Consider the following 19,432-nt stretch of genomic DNA (forward strand, 5'->3'; position numbering starts at 1 on the left):
AGATACAGTAAGTACATACCCCATTCTCTCCTACACCACAATACAAAGCAAACTACTCTATTAGTTACTGTCCCAAGAGGCAATAAGGAAAAAAAATCCTGTCATTCTCTGAAACTGTTTCATTAAATATATAATGCATCCATGCAAAAGAACATTTATAAAATGAAAAATAAATAAGTAGCATAGCATTTATGTACACCTGAAAGAATGATATACATCTCCCCCTATACCTAAGCCTAGATCAAAACAACAGCAACCACTACTCTATTAGCTATTGTCCATGCAGGCAACAAGGAAAGGGGTAAACGGAACATTTGTCCGACTTCTGGATCTCCACGCTTCATTATCCATGAGAAGGATGAACGAAATACAAAATGAAACAACACCCACAAAATAGCAGCAAAAACATTTTGTACAAAATGAAAGGATATAAAAACACATCAAAACCACCTATGTACATATTTCAAGTATATACCCCCAAAAAGCCACTGAAAGAAATCAGTCAACACTACTCTACTAGCGATTGCCCATGCCGGCAATAAGGGAAAGGGAGAAGAGGAGATTTATCATACTTCTGGACCTCCACTTTTCATTTGGTACTTACTTGCCAATACAGAGAATGAAGCACACAATACAAGAATGCAAAAAACAGCAAAATTATATACATTATTTTAAAAAATAAAAATGGGGCTGAGGGGAAGCTCTTTAAAAAGAGTTAATTCCAATAAAAACACTAAAAACAAAGGCAAAGGGGAGAAGAAGAGCTACCTCATACCTAGGAAATTCAGGTCTTATTCTGCAAACTTAGCCCAGGAACTGCTATGCTTGGTGATGATACATCTCCTGAGATGCATAGGCCTTCCCGGCAGCCCCATGAAATGCAAAGGCATTATGGGAATGGTCAGCAATCTGACTGCAGATTATGGTTCCAGGTGCTTTAGTCTGAGTAGAATGTTTTTAAAATCCAACTCGGTAACAGGCTATCAGTAATCCAACAAACTCAGCACTTAATTTTCATTTCTTACTGTACAATATTCAGAAAGCATTCTATTCTGTACCCAGTAAGACTGATGCAGCTCAACATCCTCTATGTACCCAGGGCTCTTCGGCCAGCTCTTTTGTTCCTACAATGGACAAGTGCAATAAAATGAAAACATGAATGGCAAAGAATATTAGAGTCAAGTGGAACCTGTGATAGCAAGAAAGTTCATGAACACTGAAACAATGACAGAGAACACTTAAATTCACTTAAAGAGATTTATGTAAATCAGTAAGATGGAAGAAGGCGCAGGCTTATGGTAGAGGCTGACACTCCTTGCAGTTTAATACTTCTAATCACTTGATATTAACAGAACAAACTGGACTCCTTGGATTTCTACTTCCATAGCCTAAGTTTTGTGTTCTCACAACTCCAGATATTCCATTCTATGTGTCCTAAGGATCAAGATGTGTCTTTGACATTACATTCAAGCAAACTGTCTCTCTGCAATGAATATAATACTTGTTAAACAATTGTATCATGGACCTATGTGCTTATATAAAAAAGCATATTGTGGCTAACTGCTGTGCTTCAGTCTACTTGACTTCTCAGAAATTCAGTGGCCAAGATAAAGTTTTTGGGGAAAAACTTCAAAAGCTACAATTATACTTACTATACTACATGTTTTACTTAACCTTATGTTCCTGATTTAGGTTAATTTTTAGATGTCTCATATAGATTGATTAGCATAACAATGAAAATTACGGAATTCTGTGGGAAAACTTGAGGTAAGACCTACTAAAACTGCAAATAGTCTGAGGTGAGGCCCACAAACACAACTATAAATAGTAGGGATCCGGTTTCATGGGAATGAACGGCTTTTGAGTACAAAGATAGCAATGGTATATGAGTTACCTCTTTCTTAGCTGAAGTTTTGATAAGGTTTTACTTATAATAATAACACACACCCCCATACCACACACACACTCTCACAGGAAAAAATGATATAATTCAGGACAAGATCTGCCATATGCAGTTAACACATGATACAGGAGCCATGTGAAGATGGGCAGATAAAACTGAAGCATCTTAACTGAATTTGAGAAGTAGCAAAATTTAAACTCTGTATCAAAGTGGAATTTAGTAATATAACATGGTAAAAAAAACAACCCAGCAACAACAAAAAACCTCAAAAGTTTAATATTTTTCCCCACTCTAGAAATATAAAAACTCACTAACTTTCACTATCAACTAAATTATCATTCATTTACTGAAGCACAAGAGGAATAAAAACCTACAGCTACCCCAGTTTCAATAAGACATCTTCAGATGATGCTGTGATTCTCAGGATATAATGTTTTCTATTCTAAAACAGACAGATAAATATTTAGAAAAGACTAAATTGGGTGAAAACATACTAGGAGTAAAGAAAGCTATATTTCAGTTTGCCAGCCTTTTAAATTTTGTTATATAAAAATATTTTCATAAAATAAAATATAGTTTTATACACAATCCCACGTTTTCACTTTACACTTGCTGAATAAAAAAAGGTGACCTTTCCCATTGTCTGATTCTGTGGAGTGTTTTTAAGTGCTTGAAAATGGGTATTATCCTCTTTTTACAAATATGTTTTCAAACACAATATAAAGTACAAGAATTATTTGGAAGAAAGCTTTTCTCCTAAGAATCAAAGAAACACCATAATCTAAATATAAGTCTGCAGAGCTCACAAAATTCAAGTACAGTATTTCTCCTTTAGAAGGAGTAAAAATGCCATACAGTTTTGGATTTCTCCTTTCCTTCCTTCCTTCCTTCCTTCCTTCCTTCCTTCCTTCCTTCCTTCCTTCCTTCCTTCCTTCCTTCCTTCCTTCCTTCCTTCCTTCTTTTGACATTCCCTTTAATTTGCTAGTTTGGCCATGGTAAAATAAAACTATGATTTTTCAACTAAAGAAAAGTACTGTATTTGATAGTGGGGAAAAATTCAAAGCCCACCATATTCCATATGAATCAAGTTACTCCTTTCTCACATTCTCTCATTCCTTTAAGGTACTATGGTGAACTTCAAATAAAAATGTTCAATTTCTCCAAGGCCCTACTTTAAAATGTTTCTAATGTGCTACTCTATCATATAAAATGAAAAACCCACCCATGGGTATGATTCAGAGAGAAAGTGTCTAAAATCTATCATGCCAAAAGGCATCTAAAAACAACCTATATTTTTAGTAACAGTGATAAAGTAATGATAAAAGACACCAGTATAACAAAATGTTTGCCATAACTGTGAAAATACTTATTTATATAAGGTATATCTAGGGCAGGGAATGGTAGAGGTGTACAGATATGGAGAATATTGAAACTTATGAATAAAATAATTATAATTAAAGCTATCTTAGTTTGAAACATTTTCCTAAAAGATGAAAAAGAAAATGTTAAACATTGGGAAAATATAATCTTTTGGCCTTGTTATTTAGCTTTTTAATATAACAAAAATTTAAAAATTCTGTAGCACCTAGCTATTCTGCAGAAAAAAATATAATAGTTATAGTAGATCTTATTTAAAAATTTTCCAGGAAATAAAGGATTAATCAAAACCCCAAATCAAAGTAGACCTGCACACCTGAGATGAGCTCTCTACAGTTGCATGCTTCATCGACTTCACTGATTGCCATACTTTTTGAAGTGTTACCACATTCAACAACTCTATCAACAAGAAGCAACAAATGGCTCACAAACCAGCAGCCTGCAACGATGGCTGGCGGCTCCCATGGTAGGTCTTTCCTTGTTTCACTGGGCCAGTACTTTACCGATACTGAGAAATAGAACAGAATTCCAAGCCATTTTATTCCCCATTTGGGTATCTTCAAAGTATACACATTACTTGTTGTTTTTGTAGATGGTTGGCATATAAGTGAATGTAATTTTGTAATAAATAACTACGTACTGCCCAAAGATGTTTCAGAAAGACCGATGGACCCTGAGCGAACTACAACTCCTAAGAGTGCAAACAACTCAGCAGCGATCCTTGGCTTCACCTTGGCTTTTGCAAAAGTTAACAAACAGAGCCCAAGTTAACAAGCTCTCTGACGGGTGACAAAATGAGGTGCAGTTGTGCCTGCTACAGCCACCACGTCAGAGTTTTAAGGTTCTTCTCCATCCACTGGATATTCAACTGAATGACTTCCAAAGCCTCCTGGACACAACGAAGCTGAAAGGTTGCCTCTGACTGATTTTCAAAGAATGCCTGGACCTGTAAGTTGCACACAGAAATATTTCAAAAGAAGAAAATAACAGTTAATCTCAGGTAACTCTGAATATCCTTTTCAAATAAACTTTCACTTAGTTCTGGCTGTGTTGATGTCTTAAAAGTAGAGACAAAAAGTATTTTAATATCCAGGGTAGTTATATCAAGTTACTAATCAAGTATGGTTAAACTGGGGTAATTTTAAAAATGCAATCTCCTTACTCCCATAAGGATGAGTTTTTCAAATATAAAATAAAATAGCCAAGTAATAGTAAGTGAGATAAAGTCTAAAGTTAGGCTTGGTGCCCAACTTTTACCCTTGAAGTTGCATTCTTCACAACAATCTCATTACCACTTAGAAACTTGGCATATACTGGTCTTAATTACAAAATTATTTGTGTCAAGGAGACAAGGGGATATTGTTGAGAATGGAATCAGAGTTTTTCCTCACCAGAATTGTTTCTCATTGCTGTATATCCACCCTTTAGACGCATCCCAATGCAGAATCATTAGCATTGATGAAGGCAGAGGAGGGACAGGAATTGGCATGAAAAGCCACCATCTGACTTAAACTGAGCAGCCTGAGAGGAAAGGTATACCCCATCTCTGTTAGCAGCATTTTATACAACTAACCTCCGACAAATGTGCCTTCGTTGAAAACAGGTGAGTTGATCCAGCAACAATACTTTGTATGGTATAGGAACCCAGATGGAACCTGAAGAAACACAAATACAAGAGCAAAAAGAGCAAAAAGTGAGGCAGCTGTTGGTAAGCTAAGTTCCCGAGTGCAAAGGAAATGCTTTCCTGAGAGCTACGTATGCCAAGGCAGAGTCGCGTCCCTCTGCTGGGAACAGCAGCTCCAGAAGTTGGGAGAAGTCCTACATGCACTTACTGCCTGTGGGAAGGAAAGGTGGGCACAAAAGGCAGGAGCTGGCAATACCCAGATAAATTATTAACCCATTTGAAATCATAGCAAACATCCTGAAATGTAATTATTGCTTTAAAAGAAAAAAACCCTATCTGTGCTGTTCACCTGGGTGTGAGTTCTGAACTGATCCCTTGGCAATGAAGAGGTATTTTTCAACACACATAACTAAACCGCTCTTCTGATTTAGCCCGTGCCCATGCTAAGCTAAGTGACCTGGAGTCGGGCATGGCTAGGCTTGATTAGTACCCAAATGTGATTCACATTATGGAATTATGCTTACAAATGTGAAAATTTCTGAGTGTTTTGGTTAAATGTTACTGAAGCACTTTCCTCTCACAGCAAATCATAAGGCCTGTGAACCAATACAACATTGGGAATAGTTTTCAAGTGCAGAGACTGGAAACACTAGGATCTGGAATTCTGACACTTACTTCTGTACAAGCTTGTTCCAGTTCTCTTTGACGAAGTCCCATGCCAGGAGGTGTCCAGGGAAATGTCGGCCCACTGTTCTTATGACAAATGACAGCTTTTGTGTTCGGATGGTATCTCCACTGAGGCTAGTTTTCATTAACCTGAAAAGCGAACAGATTTAGCTTCCAAAATAACAATTCATGATGAAGTGATGACTGAACTTAGATTAGTGCTGGTCTCCTAATTAAAGCTCTGTAGCAATTCAAGGGATATCACTTTTGGGTTAGTCTAAGATTGATCAATAGATTGAAAACTTGTCATTTTTTTAAAATGAAGAAAGAATTCACCAATGAGATAAGCACTTCAATATACTGTGACATAATAATACATACTTCTTGATATAGTAAAGACATTTGAGAAATAAACCCTGGTAGAATTTATAATTCTGAAGACTGATTTTTTTTTCCTATTAAAAACCTTAACAGAAAAAAAAAATGATTTTAATATAAGGTATATTATTACTCTTTAAAAACTGGGCTGTTTAAATAATATGAAAATGAAGACACATTTCAGAATATACTCTTGATATTGATAGTTATTATTTATTAATATTTCATATGTACCAGGTAATGTTTTAAATTGCTGACACAACACTTGAAAAAAGGTAATTATTACCTATGCCCACTCTGTAAGAAACCGAGGTTATGTAATTGCCCCAGTTACACTGCTAGTAAACACTGCAGCCTGGCATCTGAACACAAGCAGTTCTCATCTACTGCGCTATGAAATCTGTGTATATAGAGAAAACACATTTCCCCCCCAAAATGCAGCAATACTTTTTTAAAAATATATTTTATTGATTTTTAACAGAGAGGAAGGGAGAGGGACAGAGAGTTAGAAACATCGATGAGAGAGAAACATCGATCAGCTGCCTCTTGCACACCCCCCACTGGGGATGCGCCCGCAAAAAGGTACATGCCCTTGACCAGACTCGAACCTGGGACCCTTGAGTCCGCAGGCTGATGCTCTATCTACTGAGCCAAACCGGTCAGGGCGCAGCAATAGTTTTAATAGAAAGAAAACCCAAGTGCTCATCAAGCTGTGATGGGTTAAACAAATTGTGATGGAGCCCTACTATGGAATGCTATGCACCCATGCAAACAAATGAAGTAGGCTTTATGAACTGACATGGCAAATCTCAGAGAAGATCATTGGCTGAAAGGACCATCACAAAACACTGGGGATAGTATAAACTATCCTAATATATATAAAAAGCCAGGTGCCGTCACCACTGGACGGATGACCAAACAGCAGACTAGGGAGCTGAGGGAGTGGGAGCTGTGGGCCCAAATGACCAAAGGGCAGGTCCGGCTCTCACTGCGTGGCGGAGCGGGGCTGTGGAGGCTGAGGAGCCTCGGGGCAGGGGGCTGTGAGCACGGAGCTTCCCGGGGTGACAGAGGTGGAGAAGCATTGCGGGGCAGGGGCGGTGGACTCAAGGTGGAGGAGCGGGGCGGGGGCTGTGAGCGTGGAGGTTCACGGGTCAGGGGCCACGGAGGTGTCACAGGGCGGTGGAGGCGGGGCAGGGGTTGTGATCATGGAGCTTCTCGGGGCAGTGAAGGAGTGTTGCAGGGCAGCGCTGGGCCTCTAGTGTTGATATATAAATATACAGACCAGGATTGACACTGTTAGCAGAGAGAACAAGAATGGAAGTAAGGATCCTATGAGAGAATCATATGAGAGATACTTTCATGTTTTATTCCATTTTCTTAGATAGTTTAAATACTTTATAATGGGAATTTATTAGTATGTTATTTGTTTAAAACAAAATTATTACAAATTTAGAACAAACTTTTCTCTGTTTGCTTGGATCAGAGGCTGGCTACTACGTTAAGGAAAATAATTATTTACAGCGCATCCTTTGGAAAGTAGGTGTGGGCCGGTGCTGATGACATCTCTGGGACACTCTTAGGATTTATCTGAATATATTTATACAAGAGAAGCAGTAACACATCAATGCCTCCCTCTGACCTTCCCAGCGCTGACCCTCAAGCTCCTTTCATATTTCCCTTGGTTCCCGGTGCTCCTCTGCCCCACCACTGCTGGCTCCTGGGTCAGGAGGCCCTGCTCACTGCCCTTCTTTCGCCTGTGAAACTCCCATTTCCAGGTTTTGTCAGGTCAATATTAGAAAGGAAATGTCTGACAAGTTCATATGAAAGTAGCGCCTATACGCTTTTACATAATACCTTTTTCTGTAGTGTTTGCATTTTCAAAATGACAGCTTGGACAGAGCAATGCCTTGACCAGGAGAATGAAGCACTAACTGTGGAATGAAGACAACATGCCAAGGGGGCGAAGCCATGTTTAAGCAGAAAGTAGGTGGGTGCTGGGATTCTGGGCAAAGCACCTTCTGCCTATCGGTCCAGTTCCTGAGCTGAAAGCCAGCACATGCGGGCTCTTTACCCCATTGACCAAGTCAGGTCTGGCCTGCGAGTAAAAGAAGGAAAAGGGAGATCCCAGAGGAAATGAGCTCTCCACCCGTGCAGCACAATGCTTTCATACTTTTGGTTTCTACATGTCCTATTCCTTGGTTGGTTTCATACCAGTAAAGTTTCCGTACATCCTCTGAGCTGGCAAGAGCTTCAAGTATTTTATTCTTCTCTGCTTCAGAGCCTATAGAGATGTACTTGCTTAAGAGGAACGACCAGCCGCTCTCAGTCCTTGCTCCGACTTTGAACACAGCAGTCATGACATCAGTAGGTAGGCTGTAAGAGAGGTACTCAAATGTGAGAACAAAAACATCCTAAATTCAAAGGTAAGGAAATGACTAGTGGTGATGTTTTAGGGGTCAGAACAGAGCAGTACAAAAGAGTCTTCACTGTACAACTAACCAATAGTGAAAAAAATAGTTAATTTAGTGGCTGCTACTTTCCTAGTTGGTGGGACTAGAAGAAATATGACTTCAATTTAATACAATAACTATTTGCTGAGCATCCACAAAGAACCAAGCAGGTGACTGGCTGGATAATGGAGAGGGGAAGAAAGAGACACAGTCTCTGCCTCTAGGAACTCGCAGGCTATCACAAAGCACAGAACAAGAAATATATTCATTACAATACAGTGTGTTAAGTTCCATGGTAGATATATGGAGCGAGGGATGAAAAGAGGGGAGAGAACATAGTTTTCTGCCATTATTAAAATCTCTTTATCTGATGCTTGAATCTTTTTCCATAATGCCCAATAGGGAACCTAGAGAGAACCGATCATCATCAAACTGTTTTTACTAATTGCTAACTCCACCTGCTATGTTTTATTCCTAAATTAAAAGAGACTCTTTGACACCTCACACCCATTAGGATGGTTGCTATAAAACACACACAGACAGACAGACACACACACACACACAACCCAGAAAATAACAAGTGTTGGTGAGGATGTGGAGAAATTGGAAGGAACCCTTGTGCATTGTTGGCGGGAATGTAAAATGGTGTAGCTGCTATGGGAAATAGTGTGTCAGTTTCTCAAAATATTAAAAACAGAACGACCATATGATCCAGCAATCCTACTTCTGGGTATATATTTGAAATAACTGAAAGCAGGGCTTCAAAAACATATATGTACATCCATGTTCATAGCAGCATTATTGGTAAGAGCCAAAAGGTGGAAGCAACCCAAATATCTATTAGTGAATGAATGGGTAAGCAAAATGTGGTATATACAAACAATGGATTGATTATTCAGCCTTAAAAAGGAAGAAAATTCTGACACATACCACAACATGGATGAAGCCTGAGGACATGTTAAGTGAAACAAGCCAGTCACAGAAAAACAAATACTGTATGATTTCACATAAATGAGGCATTTAGAGCAGTACAAACTCATAAAATAGAAAGGAGAACGGTAGTTTCCAGGGGCTTGGGGGAAAGGGAAGGCGGGGACTTATTTGGGTAAGAAGTTTCGGTTTTGCAAGATAAAGCTCTGGAGATTTGTTGCACAACGAGGTGAATATGCTTATACTACCAACTTATACATTTAAAATTTGTTAAGATAGGAAATTTTATGTTACATGTAATTTACCACAAGAAAAAAAAAGTCTTATTTGAGAACATAAGTGCCTAGAGTTCACACACATTAACACTCAGTTTTATAACATGTATGACCCAGGATGAAAAGATCCTGCTTTTAGTACATGATGTGAAGTAAAGAGGAGGAAGAGAGTTCATCTGAGTAAAAGCACACCTCACCTTAGAGTTCCATTGGATGCAACCCACTCGTCAAACAGCTTCAAGGCAGTAGTGCTGCAGTTCTCTAGGTTGTGGACGCAGGCAAATTCTAGCAAGGCTGACCGCAACTCTCGAGCAGATGGGGAGCCATCATCAGTCCAATTTTGCTGCTGAATTTGGCTTTGAAGCAATTTAGATACCCTGGCCTAGAAAGACAAAATAGATTACAATGGAATAATAATAATTAGGACGACCAGGAAAATCAGGAGAACTAGATCTCTTTTTCCCAACATTTACCCAAGAAGAAAAAGAGGGAGAGGGACAGAGATATTACTTATTAAATATCAACTGCCCACAAATAGCTGAGATGAACCATTCAATGACACAGTTTATACAAAAGGCTGCTATAGCCAACAGGGGCTTTTAATGACATAACACAGAAAGAATTAATGGCTTCTCTGCAGTAAGGAACCTTTCTCCAGTGTATACTCAGCAAGAAGTTATTTTCCTGACCCAAAGTACCAACTGCTAGAAGGAAGTTGGAACTTCCTGACCTCGTGACTTTAGAATTCATAAATCGAAAAAGCAGTGTGAGAGAAAAATATAGTTCTTTACTGTTTAAATGTTTCTAAATCTAATATTAAATAAATACTTCAAATATTGATGCTGTAACAAATTAATCTAATTAGTGAGAAAATGAGTACTATAGGAAAGTATAGTTGTTTATTGTTATTTTCTCTCCCAATATTTATAAAAAAAAATTCTGAACCTACAGAAAAGCTACAAGAATAGTACAATAAACACCCATATGCTAGATTCACTGTTTTTTAATACTCTTACATTGGCTTTGTTTCTATGTGCATGTAACACACATACATACATATATATTTTTATGGTTTTAGCTGAACCATGAGAGTAAGTTACAGATATCATGATATTTCATTTATAAATACTTTAGCATACAACTCCCAGAAATAAGAACATTCTCTATTATCATTCTGAAAGAAATTCAGTTATTCACTAATACTATCCACTATTTCAGTCCACTGTTAATAGTTTCTTCTGAATAAAATGTCATTCTTAAATGTATACTTATGGTATTAAGAAATCAATATAGCTATTTCTTTTTCATCTCTCCCACAACAAAAGTGTAAAAGCTGTTCATAGTATATGGAAATATTTCAATGTTGCTAGCTGTGGTACATGGGGAGGGGTGAGGACACACGGGTTTTTAAAAAATCATCGTATAAAATATGCATGCATGAATGCTACTAAAAGGAACACAAATTTTAATATAAAATGCTTAGAGGTATTTTTTAGAAAACCTCCTGGCTGTAAATAAGAAGAAACAAAATAAAAAAATTTACAGCCACATCCTGCCCACAGGGTCTCGGGCAAGGGCAGTTCTTCTTTCCACTGGTTCTTCTTTAACAGCATCACCCTTATCACGTCTCATCTCAAGTAGTCAAGTACCACAGATGACCACATACAAAAACTCAACCCCAGAAAAGTAGTTCAAGTTCTTCATAGAGCATTATATTCTTACAGAGTACCACTGTCAATACTTAAAATGAATCCTAGGCAGAGACTTGTAAACTGCGAGGCTATTTTCTCAGAAGACCTCTGAATAAATCTCTTGTGGAACTATGAGAATGGAATCAAGAATCTGTGCAAGGAGGACTCAAAGTGTGTGATGACATGATAACTTGCTATTGTTTGCTTGCTTCAAAAGTAATAAAAAGGAGAACAGACACCTTGTGGAATGTCTGAGTAAGCTTGTGAGTCATTGGGAGGATATGAAGTGGAAACATAAAAGCGATGCAGACCCTCCTGGATACACATGACCACTTTGGTACATGCTGTCTTCACTGGCCTGACCTCAACAGCATCACAATAGAAAACCATCCCAAGTGACTAAAGCAAAAAAGAAACTTAAAAGCTACTCATAACTGTCAAATAAAAACAAAGAAGGGATGAGAAAGAAAAAAAAGTCACATGCTTGAAATACTATTTTAAAGAGTTCAGTGGAGCCTGGCTGGTGTGGCTCAGTGGTTGAGCATCGACCCATGAACCAGGAAGTCATGGTTCGATTCCCTATCAGGGCACATGCTCGGGTCACAGGCTCAATCCCCAGTAGGACACGTGCAGGAGGCAGCCCTTCAATGATTCTCTCTCATCATTGATGTTTCTATCTCTCTCCCCCTCTCTCTTCCTCTTTCTGAAATAAAAAACATTAAAAAAAAGTTCAGCAGAGAAAAATGCCAATGCTCCTTGAGAATTAACTAAAACATAAAGAAGCCAGTACAAAAAAATGTCGTTGGAAAGGACTCAAGGCAAGAGGAACATGAACCTTGAATAGGCTAATTCCTGAGCAGTTACTCCACTGGAATTACATGGCGAAATTTTACTAGTTATTCCCTGTTCACCAAGAAGAATACCAAATAGTTGATTTGAAATATATTTCAAATGATAACATAATAGAGTAAAAGTAAAATATTTCCTTTTTAAAAAAGAATTAATTCTTTTTTAGAAAATTTCAGGTTATATTTTTAGTATTAACAAACCATAACAAGTGCTTTGAATTACCTTTGCTTCTACAAATAAAATTAAAACTATTTTTTTCCATGGTCTAAATTAATTTTTGAAATTTAAACTCATTAAACATTAGAATCCCATCCTCTGATTCCATAAAATGAAAATGGCAAATGGGGAGAGGGAATGTAGATGCTACGCACAGTTTAAGGAGTTAAACCTTTTGAATATTTTTCTCCTCTGACACTTAAGTAGGGTTATACAAATTACAAACATTGGATATGTGATAAAATAAAACAACAACATAAAATGATTTAAAAAATAAAACAGGGATAGATGCTGGCACTTATGCTATGTATTACATTTTGATTTACTACTTTAATTTTACACTGATATGCCCAGGGAGTTCTTTCGTGGGTCAACTGAGCTTCTAAAAAGTGAAGTGTCAGCCTCTATTGCAAAAGGTTATCCCACCAATCCCTCATACATACAAGAATGACAGACTTATAAGTGATGAGACAGGAATACAGCTAGGATCAGATGTTAACATCATATGTGAACAATCTAACACAATTCAAGTGTGCCTCCAGCCCCTACCCATCACAACACCACAGCATACATCACAAAATGTGATATATGGGTATGTGCTACGTAGGTATGTGCAACCTATACAACAAAATGACAAATAAATGTACATTCTGCTCTGGCGACAATGACATAAAAATTAGACACCAGTCCTAATCATAAATACTACTGAAGATTGGATGCAAAGACTCAGAAATGTCTGCCATTCCAATCTCCGACTACAGTGGGTCAGACTTCATATTTTGAGAGTTTTGATGCTACAAGAATGTCCTAAAATTTGAATAAGAATTTTAAAGAGACAGTTTCTCCCTCTGGATGAACTGAAACTAACCTTTTAACTAACCATCAAGCATATGCAATCTCCAGCAGTAAAAGGGCCTGTGGTCTTCCAAACACATACTCAGCCTCCCATCCTTGCCTTCTGGACTCCACTCTGAAGTATGTTCTTAATAAGCACATACCTGCCCAGCACACTGGAAGTCATCATCAGGAATCAAGATGCGGAGTTACTTGATTAGGAAAATATTCAAAAGGCTTAACTCCTTGAATTGTGTTTTGCATCTATAGTCTCAGCACAGGGCTAGCTTGAGGTAAGTTATCAAGTGCTTCCTGACACTGGGCCTCAACAGAGTTAAGGAGAGAGGCAGAGGAAGAGTAGCTTCTGGGCAGCTTCAGAGTAGATAGATATTCCGCCTTCTCTTAGAGTACATTCAGTACCAACACTGTTCTTTAATACCGAAAAGAAGTGAGTAACATATACTAATATGGCTACCTATACTGGGTTGAACAGTATGCCCCCAAAAGTCATGTCTGACTGGAACCTGTGTCTGTGGCCTTATTTGGGACCAGGATTTTTGCAGATGTAAATAAATTAAGAGGAGGTCATACTGGATTATAGTGAGCCCAAACCTAATTAATGATGGGTGCCCTTGCAAGAGGAAATTCAGACAAAGAAACACAGGAAGCATGCCATGTGAAGACAGAGGCAGAGATTGTAGTAACGCAATTACAACCTAAGGAATGCCAAGGATTGCTAGCAAGCCCCTGAAGCTGAGAGAGACACATGGAATAGATTCTCCCTCAGAAGAAACCAAACTTACCCTAATAACACTTTGATTTAAGGCTTCCAGAACTGTGAGAAAATAAAGTTCTGTTGTTTTAAGACACCCAGTTTGTAATAATTTATTCCGATGGCCCTAGGAAACTAATATATTACCCCAAATAGTGCTGATTTGATATGGCACTAATAACCCCAAAGTAGTTATAGAAATTCTATAATAAAAAATGTATACAATGAAGTACACTGGTGCTGGATCACTTAGATATCCATATTGAAAAGAAAGTAATATTTATGTTTACCTCACACCATATACAAAAATCAATTCCAAATGGATCATAAATCTACACTAATAAAAGAGAAACATGGTAATTAGCGTACGACCGCTACCCTTTTCATTGGCTAATCAGTGAGTATATGCAAATTAACTGTCAGCCAAGATGGCGGCCGGCAGCCAGGCACTGAAGCGAGCATGAGGCTTGCTTGCTGCAGTGAAGGAGGACTCCAACGTTCCCCGCCTCACTTGCCGGCCTCTCAGCTGCAACTCTAAGCAACTATGTACTATGTTGCAAATAAGAAGCTAAACAAAACCCCAGAAACCAGCCGGACTGAAACCCAGCCGGACCGAAACTTTGTATCGATGTTTTCAGCAGCGAGGCCTCAGAGCTAAAGCTGGCCCAAAATAAAAAAAAAAAGAAAAGAAAAGAAAAGAAAACAAGGAGCGGTTGGGAGCTTCAGTCACTCGCCAGCTGGAAAACAGCCCTCAGCCCCTCACCCAGACTGGCCAGGCACCCCAGTGGGGACCCCCACCCTGATCCAGGACACCCTTCAGGGCAAACCAGCCAGCCCCTACCCATGCACCAGGCCTCTATTCTATATAGTAAAAGGGTAATATGCCTCCCAGCACCGGGATCAGCGGAGCAGCGAGGCTCCCGGCACCGGGATCAGTGTGACAGGGGGCAGCGCCCAAACCCCCTGATCGCCCTGCGGCTCTGTGTGTGACGGGGGGGGGGGGGGGGGAAGGGGGGGGCACAACCTCCCTATCCGCCCTGCTCTGTTTGTGACAGGGGAAGGCGCCCCAACCCCCTGATCAGCCCTGCTCTGTGCCTGATAGGGGGGAGCTCCCCAATCCCCTGATTGCCCTGCGGCTCTGTGTTTGATAGGGTGCAGCACACCAACCCCCTGATCGGCCCTGCTCTGTGTGTGACAGGGTGCGGCACCCCAACCCCCCCCCCCCCCCACGGGGCCTGGTCTGTGTGTGAAAGGGGAGAGCCATAACCTCTCCATCGGCCCTGCCCCGAGGGGGAAAGGGGGGGGGCCCCAACCCCCTGATCGGCCCTGGTCTGTGGGTGATAGAGGGTGGCGCCCCAACCCCCCTCCATGGGCCTTGCTCTGTGTGTGACAGGGTAGAGCCATAACCTCCCCATTGGCCCTGCCCTGAGTGTGACAGGGGGCGGTGCCCCAACCCCCCAATCAGCCCTACCCTGAGCGTGACTGAGGGTGGCATCGCAACCTCCCGATCCGCCCTGCTCTGTGCATGACGGGGTGGCGCCCCAACTCCCCAATTGGCCCTGCTCTGAGCCTGACCAGGGGCTGCACTTAGGGATTGGGCCTGCCCTCTGCCACCCGGGAGCAGGCCTAAGCCAGCAGGTCGTTATCTCCCAAGGGTTCCCAGACTGCTAGAGGGCACAGGCCGGGCTGGGGGACCCCCCTACCCCCCTCCGAGTGCACAAATTTTTGTGCACCAGGCCTCTAGTCTAAATATAAAAGGTAAAAAAAAGTTTTCAGAGGAAAACTTAGGAGAATATATTGGACTAGGCAGATTTCATACCTTAAAATTAAGAATTTATGTTAATTAAAAAAATCATTAAGAAAGTGAAAAAGCAAGCCAGAGTAGGAGAAGCTATTTAGAAGATATTTGCAAATATACATGATAAACAAAGGACTCAGAAATAGAATATATAAAGAAGTCTTAAAAAAAAAAAGAAATCTTACATATCAATAAGAAAAAGGCAGACAATCCAATAGAAAAACAAATGAAAGACTTGGGTTCAAGAGAGACTATCCAGCCCTGGCCGGGTGGCTTAGTTGGTTTGGAGCATCGTTCCGTACACCAGGTGATGGGCTTGATTCCCAGTCAGGGCACATACCCGGGTTGCAGGTTCGACCCCTGGTCGGAGTGGGTGAGGGAGACAACTGATCAATGTTTCTCTCTCACATCTATGTTTCTCTCTCTTTCCCTTCCTCTCTCTAAAATTCAATTTAAAAAAAGAGAGAGAACACCCAATGGTCAATTAACATATCAAAAGGAATTCATCTTCACTTAGGGCAGTGGTTCTCAACCTTCCTAATGCCGAGACCTTTAATACAATTCCTCATGTTGTGGTGACCCCCAATTTCATTGTTACAAATTGAACATAATTAAAGCATAGTGATTAATCACAAAAACAATATGTAATTATATATGTGTTTTCCAATGGTCTTAGGCAACCCCTGTGAAAGGGTTGTTTGACCCCCAAAGGGGTCACGACCCACAGGTTGAGAACCGCTGACTTAGGGAAATATAAATTAAAGCCAAAATTACAATACTATGGTGCACCCATCCAAATGGCTAAAAGAAAAAGGTTACTATTAATATAAGTGTTGACAAATAATAGATCCAGAATAGACCTTGAATTCTTATACACTGCTGATGGAGTGTTAAATTGGTGTAACTCTGAAAAATGATTTGGTAGTACAGCATTAACCATGCATATGTTTTGATTCAGGAATTCCATTTTCCAGACACATACCCCATTGAAACTCATCAAAGACATGTATAAGAATATTCATAGCAACACTGTTTATAATAGCTCCAAACTCCAAACAACCCAAATGTCCATCTACAGTAGCTGAACTGGCTAACAAATGGCCAATTTCTTTAATAAACTAATAGAAGAAAGTCTGTGTCAGATTATAACTTTGCCCCAAAGAGACCAATAAGTTAGCTATATACTTCTTGGAAATGCACATCAGTACTATAAAAAATACTGTTACTAACATTTTAGGTATAAAAGAAATCTCATATAGTAAGTTGACAATTTCATTTTCAAGGAAGTAACTAGATGTGGGTCTATAATTTTAAACTTTAAGCACATGGTCTCCAAGCTTTTCAATCTGTTTTAATTTAAAATCTGAGTTTAAAAGAGAATGATAGCAAAAAAGAAAAAGCTTTGATATTTCCCAACAAAAAGGTATCATTGGAAAGATGACATTGTTAGAATACAAATTAGTTTAAAATATACCAACGTAAGGCAAAGAAGAGGTTTTGAAGTAAAACCAATGTGGGTTAGAATCTCAGCTTTATAATTGACTGGGTAAGTGACTTTGGGGAAGTTATTTAGTCTCCTCATTTATCTCATGAAGGTAGAAATATCCATTTGGCATTGTGTGAGGATCAAACAAGGTAATCAACACTAAGCACTAAGCATGGTGTACAGAATATAATAAACACTGACATGTACTTGTTTCTGGAGTGTCTCGCTCATTTATTCATTCCACATTTACGGAATGCCACTATGGGCTGGGGCACATTCCAGGAGCTGGTTTTTATTAAGGCTGGCAGTTAAAGCCTTATGAAATAGGAGAATGATAAAAATCTATCAATTAGAAGAAACCTCAGAAATCATCTAACTTAAGAATCTCACTTATGGGTAGGGCTGGGGCTGGTTCCTTTGGAGTCAGATCAGAAACTTGTGAGGGACGGTGTTTTTCAAGCTCCATATGGCCCACCTGCCCTACATTCCCTTCCCCCACTGAGAATCATGCCTGTGATAAGAACTCATCATAAGGGGTACACAGTAGATCAGTAAAAGTGGCAGAAAGGAGATTGTTTAAAAAAAAAAGATTTAATCCAACCCCTTCCTTTTACCAGTGAAGACACCAAAACCCTAAAAGACTTAATCTAATTCCTGGTCCAATACTTTCTTCCTTTTCCTGAAAGCTGCCTTTTACTTGGTCCCTGGAAAACCTGACTAGTTTACAAAGCAAACCCTGTGGTCAGAATGTGCTGATTTAGAGAAGTGGATAAAACAAAGGATGCATCACTCCCTTCCAAGCTTTTAAAGACTCAGCCAACAGTTTAACACTGAAAATGTCTAAAATAACGACTGTTAAGATCAGGCAACTGTTTTTTTTAAAAAAAGGTAAAACAGATTCCAATACCAAGACTCCCTTACTGCTTTGCAGAGAAATACCAGCATCCTCATCCATAAGACAGGTATCAGAAGGGCTCCTAAACAATAATCCCAATACAAACATGACTGTCATTTAATATTGACTACTAGGATATTAATGGGAGCACTGCTTTTCAAAAGGGTCCATTTAAAGCATTTACTATATAAAAATTTGAAAAGAAAAAGTTTCTTTTCATGTGACAGCAGTATGAGAAATCTATATGTTGATATTCAAACAAGACCACATCATGCTAAGCCTTTATCAACTCTTCATGGTAAGCAATGATATTTTGATTAAAAATAAAGATTTCTTGGAAAGTGAAGAAAATGGAATTTCATTCCTTTTTAAGCCTATTACTGAATAACCACATTAAAAGCAATTAACAAAGAGAAGCTGGCAAAAAAGGCAGACTCACCACCAGTCTTGAGGCCAGATCCATATAACCTAGTTTTTCAAGGAGGTTATAGATGAGGCCTGTCTGAAACAGGGTTTCAGTGATGGGTGCAGTATGGGTCTCATTTCCAAGATAACCAATCAAATCAAAGGCCTTCCGAAGAGGCACTTTGCCTAGCCTAAAGGGTAAAAGAACAGAAAAAGTAAACATGCTGAGAAAGGCAGATGAATTGTATGCATGCTGAGAAGTTTTATGGTCAGATGGTGTCTTGAAGACCTAAAATTTAAGCTTAGAGTGTCATTCTGTAAAGTTAGACTAAATATGATTACCTTTGATTAAGTTCATGTGTGTGACCCAAGGTTAAAGACACATTTCAGAAAAAAAAGATAAATAATTGCTCCGTTTTTATTCCATGTCACCTGTAAATTGCTAACTCAGGAATTATGACATCTTAGATGAGAAATGATTCAAAGTACTAATTTTATTTGCTTTTTAAATTTCTTATATTTACCAGGTGAGCACAGGTGGCATAAGGAGAATTTAAAAAAGAAAGAAAATTATTTATATGGGAATTTATTTGTCAAACTTGTTAAAGTGAGGTCCACTATTAATTTATGCTGAGTACATCCTTAAAATCAACCATTTTATAGAAATCATAACAATGATGGCTGAGATAATATAATGTCATTTCATTAAAAAAAAAAAAAAAGAACCAAAATAGGAAGGTCAAGAGCAGTCAGAAGGAACACTTTTGAATATTCCTTGTGTTTCTAGATCCATTAAAAACCTAAATTGGTAATATTCCTATTCTGAAGGTTCTCTATACACAAGGTCTCTGCCATTCTTGGCTTTGGGATTCCAGTAGCACAC

General features: G+C 39.1%; 1 protein-coding gene across 2 annotated transcripts in view; it reads right to left on the reverse strand.

Annotated features, from left to right (window-relative positions):
* Positions 1-323: 323 nt before the first annotated feature.
* LNPEP (leucyl and cystinyl aminopeptidase) overlaps positions 324-19,432 on the reverse strand; it is a 91,482-nt gene continuing 72,373 nt past the window's right edge. For both annotated transcript variants that reach the window (XM_014467607.2, XM_023749756.1), the window contains exons 13-18: positions 18,584-18,740; positions 9,801-9,985; positions 8,160-8,321; positions 5,580-5,720; positions 4,854-4,935; positions 324-4,226 (exon numbers count right to left, since the gene is read on the reverse strand). In XM_014467607.2, the coding sequence (XP_014323093.1) occupies positions 4,095-4,226; positions 4,854-4,935; positions 5,580-5,720; positions 8,160-8,321; positions 9,801-9,985; positions 18,584-18,740 (859 nt within the window). In that variant the 3' untranslated portion in view covers positions 324-4,094. The remainder of the gene's footprint in view (positions 4,227-4,853; positions 4,936-5,579; positions 5,721-8,159; positions 8,322-9,800; positions 9,986-18,583; positions 18,741-19,432) is intronic.

Source organism: Myotis lucifugus, unplaced genomic scaffold (genome assembly GCF_000147115.1).
Source record: "Myotis lucifugus unplaced genomic scaffold, Myoluc2.0 scaffold_0, whole genome shotgun sequence".
NCBI classification, from domain to species: domain Eukaryota; kingdom Metazoa; phylum Chordata; class Mammalia; order Chiroptera; family Vespertilionidae; genus Myotis; species Myotis lucifugus.